At 38.7% G+C, this 7,024-nt stretch overlaps 1 protein-coding gene across 3 annotated transcripts in view; it reads left to right on the forward strand.

The window, feature by feature from the left end:
* CNTN4 (contactin 4) overlaps positions 1–2,602 on the forward strand; it is a 975,711-nt gene extending 973,109 nt beyond the window's left edge. For all 3 annotated transcript variants that reach the window (XM_043443117.1, XM_043443116.1, XM_043443118.1), the window contains one exon: positions 753–2,602. In XM_043443117.1, coding sequence (XP_043299052.1) covers positions 753–853 — 101 coding nt within the window. In that variant the 3' untranslated portion in view covers positions 854–2,602. The remainder of the gene's footprint in view (positions 1–752) is intronic.
* Positions 2,603–7,024: the final 4,422 nt, after the last annotated feature.

The following is a 7,024-nucleotide window of genomic DNA, read 5'->3' on the forward strand; positions in this document are numbered from 1 at the left end:
TCCCAAGTTCATAGCTAGGGTGTCATAGAACAGAGACTAAAAAAGTCAACAAGAGTTGGGCTTGATACAAGTGAACTTACTTACAAAACAGAAAGAGACTGGCAGACTTAGAGAACAAGTTTATGGTTGCCTGTATACACCGCTGTATCTAAAATGGATAACCAGCAAGGTCCACTGTGTAGCGCAGGGATCAATGTTACGTGGCAGCCTGGATGGGAGGGGAGTGTGGGGGAGGATGGGTGCATCTGTATGTATGGCTGAGTCCCTTCATAGTTCACCTGAAACTGTCACAATATTGTTGATTGGCTTGTGCTTAGTCGCTTCAGTTGTTTCCCACTCTTTGTGAGTCCACAGACTGTAGCCCGCTAGGCTCCTCTGTCCATGGGATTCTCCAGGCAAGAATACTGGAGTGGGTTGCCATGCCCTCCTCTAGGGGATCTTCCTGACCCATGGATCGAACCCATGTCTCTTACATCTCCTACATTGGCAGGCGACTTCTTTGCCACTAGTGCCACCTGGGAAGCCCATAACAGGCTATACCCCAATTAAAAAAAAAAAGTTTAAAATTGGCTATACCTCAAAAAGAAAAAGGTTAAAAATTTAAAAAAAAAAAAAAAAAGAGAGACAGAGAGAGAGAGAGATGGTCATTTCCAATAGACTTCAGACAGTTCTTCCCTTTCCAAGAGCCCTGGGCACTGCCTCCCTTTGTTGCCAGGGTAAGTGGATGCTGAGTGAATGTCTTCTCTCCGCAGATGCCTATGCAAGAGGAGCTGGGCCGTCCACTTCAAATGCATGCACGCTGTCGGCCATCAGCACCATCATGATCTCCCTCACAGCAAGGTCCAGTTTATGACAACAGTTCTCCGAAGGACTTTCTCTTTATGATATAAGCAACATTTAGCTAGTTGTTTTGAAGACACCCAGTACTAAGTAATATTGTTGTTCAAGTACATCTTATTACTGGAAAAAAAAATGTTTTTTGCTTCTTTAGGAATGGCATTCTACAGTACTTCCTCAAAGCAAATCTAGCTTTGTCTGAAGTTTCTTTGGAAACTCTGCAATGCACTGAAGACATCTGTAATATGATGTTACCAAAGCAGTTTACATATGTCCTTATATGCATATTTTTTATTATATATTTAGTGTTTTATAGGATTTTTTAAAGTTAACATGAGATGTAGATATTAATTTTTTTCCTCTGCTGTAAAATGCTATGGGCAACACAATCATATGATTATTATTTGAAAATATTTCCTTTACAGACAGAGTTGGAAACTCAACTTGGTCAATACATTGCAGATTCCTTGTACAGTTCTACAAGGGTCTAGAGGCAGCGCAGCTGAAGGATTAGTCTGTAACTCAAGGCTGCCGTGTAGGAATGTCTCATGGGATGACTGATGCACTCAATCAAGTCGTTTAGCCATTGTACAATATGTTTTCCAGCCCTGTTGTGAATTTTGTTGTTCCACACAACTTGAGATGATTTCAGGAATGGCCGCAATCTCAAAACCTAAACTAACTGCCCAAGAGGTACCTTGCGCAGTACTCCCACCCCTGAATTTAGCATCCTACGGTAAGACTTTCTTTTCCCTTGACTAAGTTAGCCTTGTCTTTGTAGTAGCATTATCTTAGCCATGACACTGGAAGTTACATATCCTGTAGTAACATAGACCAAAAGTTACTATAGTCAACCATGTCTTTCAAAGGATAAAGAATAATTTTCCTATCTTTAAATGTATCTGTTTTGAATGTACATTTAACAAAGAAAAGAGTAATTCTCTGTGGATGGATTCATAACTGCTTTACAAAATCTCTTATAGGTAATATGTGTATCTCTTTAATGATAGAAGCCCTTCTTTTAAATCAGAATTATGTAAGGAGTCTGGCAGATTTCTCCTATTTCAGCAAATAGTTGCCACAAATAATTTTTTTCATGACTCTGTAAGAGATCTTTAGTAAAACTGTATGGTATCTCAATGATTCTCCTGTTTTGCAGTAGGTAGCCTTGTTGCTTTATAAGCTTTATCTTCTATGTCTTAAAATCACGCATTGGAAAATGACAATATCAACAAAACCGTATTCTTATGAAAAGAACTATTTGTTATAATGGGGGAGGTTTTGTAAGTTGACAGTAGTGGAACAGTGCAAATAAAATGCAATGAAATTTTCTATAAAAATTTTCACTTGTAAACACGCTGCACCTTTTCTTCTTTCTCAGAGAGCTCAAATTTGCTTGTAATTTGTCATTTTTGCTTACAAAGAGTATAAGTTAACTTTTCAACCTTCTAGCTATATTTATCCAATAAAGTCATAATCAGGATTCCACTTGTGTAAAAACTAGGGTGGTAACTGGGAAAAAATATATTGTCAGTATTTCAAGCTGTGTTCCTTTCTTAGTTTGATATGGTTACTTCTATGTTGAAATAAAACAAAATTTAAAATCACACACACAAAAAAATCAACAAAATAATAAAATGAATGAAAAAAAATAACACCCCAGGTAGTTCCCAACCCCAGTGTTAATGATATTTACCAGTGATCTAGCATATGTAATCTTTTTTTAAAGGTATTGTTAATAAATATTCTGTCATTTGTAAAGATACTTGTCTTTTGGGAGCATTTTTCCTGCCTGCCTGTCAGGGAATCTGTTCACTCACCCTTGTGCTAGTTATAATTTAAGATCCTAGAGGGACTCAGAAGTCTCTGGCTATGATCCCTACGTAGAAGACCCAGAGAAAACACCATTGCAGGTCCTCTTTGGAAGTAGAGAGGGTCAAAAATCCACAAATAAATCTCCTGAAGATCAAACATGAGTAGATCCTCTGGATTAACTCAGTCTTTTCTACACTTAATCTAAGGACATCTGTTGTTTTAAGGTTTCCCCCAATCCCATTGCTAAAAGGATAAAATCTAAACCGGAGGCCCTTGTTAATCTAATAACAACTTAAGTCCATACCCAGCCACATAGAGCCCTCACTGGCCCCTGAACACCACTTGCTTTTGGTCTCACCTCTGTGCCTTTTGGGCATCTGGCTGCCCCTTCTTGAAATACCCCCACTCTTCTTTAATCTCCGATCTTGACTGTTCTAGGGTAGCTCCAGCCCCGGCTTGTCTGTGAAGCCTTCCGACCCTCGCTGACCTCCTTCCTCTGAATAAGCTGCAAGCCCTGTCAATACCCCTCACTTAGTAATTTAATCAGGTACTACTTTTGGAAGTCTCTTGTACTGTTATCTTGCATTTTAACTCAACTCCTGTATTGTTACTTAATTTTCCTTGTATGTATGCCTTGTCTTCCCAACTAGATTGTAAGCTCCTTGAGGGCAGGGACTTTGGTCTTATCTTCCATGTACTCTCCATAGTGCCTAGCACAGTGCCTTGCAATAAATAATCATTGATTAATTAATTGAAGGGGTCTTTGAAGTAGCATTTTGCATCAGTTGCCCGCCTGTGTGCCCCAGCAAACCTATCAGAAGAGACTGTCACTGTTTTGCAAGATGGCGGAAAGTGTCAGAAGACCTGTCTTCTGATTTGAAACCTTGGAAAAAGTCCTTGAATCTCTCAGCTTAATCATTTGGTAAATAAGGCCCTGGATTAGCTGAGTCTGACCAAGCTCAAGGTATTTTTTTAAAAGTGCCCCATAGGCAACTTCACCCAAACGTGTCTCATTTGTTGGTTTTCATGGTTGTTGCAGGTTAGGCTCACTGCTTGCAAGCAACAGAAACAACTCTGGCTTACCTGAGCAAACATAAAAGAATGACCCAGGTCAGATCACGTGAGCCATGGAGACACTGAATGCCCAAGCCTTGGTGAGACTAAGGAGCAGGCCACCCTGGGGGTGAACCTGCAGGAACTTTGCAGTCTTTTGGGGGAGCTGTTTTGGGGTGAATTAGCTCTATTTCTGATTTCAAAGCCACTCTGTTCAATATCCAAATTCCTAGAAGAGTCTGATTGATTTATATTACCCACCAGAGCACCTCAATCATGTACTCATAGGGGAGAGAGAGTTTGTTAAAAGAGAAATGAGATGATGTTTCTAGAAGATGGGAAAATAAATGCTGGGAATGTCTAAACAGCACACTATCTATGCTTAGCCATCCATGCGAGATTCCTCAGGCCCTAGTCCCAATTAATATGTCAGGGAAATGCATTACTGCTTGGGGTTGTTGCACAATAACTATGAAGGAGAAGCACTAGAAAAAGGAATATTTGCTTTGGTTATTTCATCTTTTCCAGCACTTATTCTGATGCTCATTTTGTGTATGGGTGGTTCACCTGTGATTTAACGGTACAAAAGAAGGTCCTATTTTGCCAGATAGTTGGATTCTCTCAGCATTCCAGAGTTTTTATAAAGCTCACAAAACCTGACTATGAAACAGCAACTTTCCATGAGGGCAGAAGACGTGGATGATAAATTTCATCCTCAGGTGAGCTTGCATCTCTTCCAACCTGTGAGGTGGGAGCTGCCTTAAGCTTTTATCTTAAGATAGAATGATTGAGTTATTCCTCCCATCAAATGTTTGGTTATTTACCTCTGGGAAGCAACAGTCAATCCTGATGAATCTTTTCCCAGTCTCTCCCACCACCCATATCCTACAGCAAATATTCTCCAAAAATGTTGAATTCTAACAAGTCCATAAATAGTAATAATTAGCTTTTAAAATGTCATGTAATTTTTAAAGCAATGTAATGTAATCAACCACCAGGTGATTTTTGCAAACTATATTGGATTATCAGTGATGCTGTTCACCTCCATTAACATAGATAATCAAGAATTGGATATATTTCCTCTTTTAATTTTCATTTTATATCGGAGTATAGTTGATTAACAATGTGTTAGCTACAGGTGTATAGCAAAGTGATTCAGTTATATCTATCCAATTGTCTGTTCTTTTTCAAATTTTTTGTCCATGTATGTTATTATAGAATATTGAGCTGAGTTCCCTGTGCTAAACAGTAGGTCCTTGTTTGTTAGTTATCTATTTTAAATATAGCAGTATATGCATGTCAATCCCAAACTCAGTCTATCCCTCCCCCACCCCCACACTTTTCCCCTGGTAACCATAAGCTGGTTCTCTAAGTCTGTGTTTCTGTTTTGTAAATAAGTTCATTTGTATCATTTTTCTAGATTCAGTATATAAGGAATATCATAAGATATTTGACTTTCTCTGACTTACTTCCCTTAGTATAATAATCTCCAGGTACATCCATGTTGCTGCAAATGGCCTTATATCATTCTTTTTAATGGATGAATAATATTCCATTGTGTATGTATACCCCACACCTTCTCTTTCCAGTGCTCTGTTCATGGACATTTAAGTTATCTCCACGTCTTGGCTATTGTAAACAGTGCTGTGATGAACACTGGGGTGTATGTATGCTTTCCAACAATGGTTTTCTCCAGATATATGCCCAGGAGTGGGACTGCTGGATCATATGATAGCTCTATTTTTAGTTTTTTTAAGGAAACACCCTGCTGTTCTCCATAGTAGTTATACCAGTTTACATTCCCATCAACAGTGTAGGAGGGTTCCTTTTTCTCCACATCCTCTCCAGCATTTATTGTTTGTAGACTTTTTGATGATGGTCATTTTGACTGGTGTGAGGTAGTATCTTATTGTAGTTTTAAGAGTTGGCTGTATTTTCCTTTATGACAATTAGAATTCTCTGGCCAACCATAATGATTTTGGGGAATCTCTGGATCTACATGTACAATCTAAAGTGTTCTATGACAAAATGACAGACACTGCAGCCTTACCTAGGCAGCCTAGTACTGTGTCTAAGAGAATGAATTCTGGAGTCTGATCGCCAGGGATGCATTCAGATAATTGCCACTTATTTGACAGGATAACATTTGTAAAGTTCTAGAATCACAGCTCTCCAAACACTAGCAAATTGTTCTGTAAATAAGTATGTCATTGTTCTTTTTCCCAAGTCACTTGAGATAACGGACAAAGAATGTGGGTGTATTCCATAACCAAAGTGAGTGTTGAACTCACCTGAGATATACATTATCACTTTTTTCTTAAATATCTTCAACTCTTAGTATAAATTTTAATATTTAATAATTTTAATAATACAATTAATAAAATAAAACTGTGTAATTATGTTAATAAAATAAGTCAGGCAGTAGGGTTCTCAGTCAGATACCAAGTTCTCCATAAGTCCTCCGTCAATTTCCCTCTCTGGCACTGACCTCTCATTTCTCTGATTCCAGCACATCATGAGTACTCACACATGTGTATCAGTTCATTACATGGTATTACTTTTTCTTGAACCATTTTCAGCTTTTAGTTTTATTGTCAGCAGATCACACATACAAAAGTGACTTCAGAAACCCCCAAGCATATTATTGATCAAAATAGGGACACATGAGACTGCATGCAACACCTATAGGTTTGTATTCTAAGTATCTTTTTTTAAATTAATTTTTATTGGAGTATAGTTGCTTTACAGTGTTATGTTAGATTGTACTGTACAGAAAAGTGAATCATCCGTATATATACATATATTCCCACTTTTGGGGAACTTCCTCCCATTTAGGTAATTACAGAGCATTGAGTAGAGTTCCCTGTGCTATACAGTACATACTATGTGGTATTTAAATCATCAGAGCATATCTCAGGCTTAAAGTTTGGCTGTGATTCTTGACTGCTGTCCAAAAGCACCAGGCCTTTACCCCTACCCACCCACCCACCCCCATCTCTGACCCTGACGAAGCTGGAGGGTGGAGAACCTAGGGCAGCATTTGGAGTGACTTCTCCAGGCTCTGCCCTCCTGATCACCATCCATAGTCAGGCTGCTCATTCTAAAAGGAGCTCCCTTACCCCTCATGCCGAATGGGCCATGTGATTAAATGTTCCAATTCCACAACCCAAGTGTAAACTACGACACTCAACAGGGCTCACAATTTAGACAAAATCAGCTCCTATCCTTTTATTCCCCAATCTCTGAAAATTGGACTTTTGCTATATATTCTTACCAATTGTTAGGAATCACACAAACCATTCCAGGAAATGTATGTATC

This window comes from Cervus canadensis, chromosome 22 (assembly GCF_019320065.1).
Source record: "Cervus canadensis isolate Bull #8, Minnesota chromosome 22, ASM1932006v1, whole genome shotgun sequence".
NCBI lineage: Eukaryota > Metazoa > Chordata > Mammalia > Artiodactyla > Cervidae > Cervus > Cervus canadensis.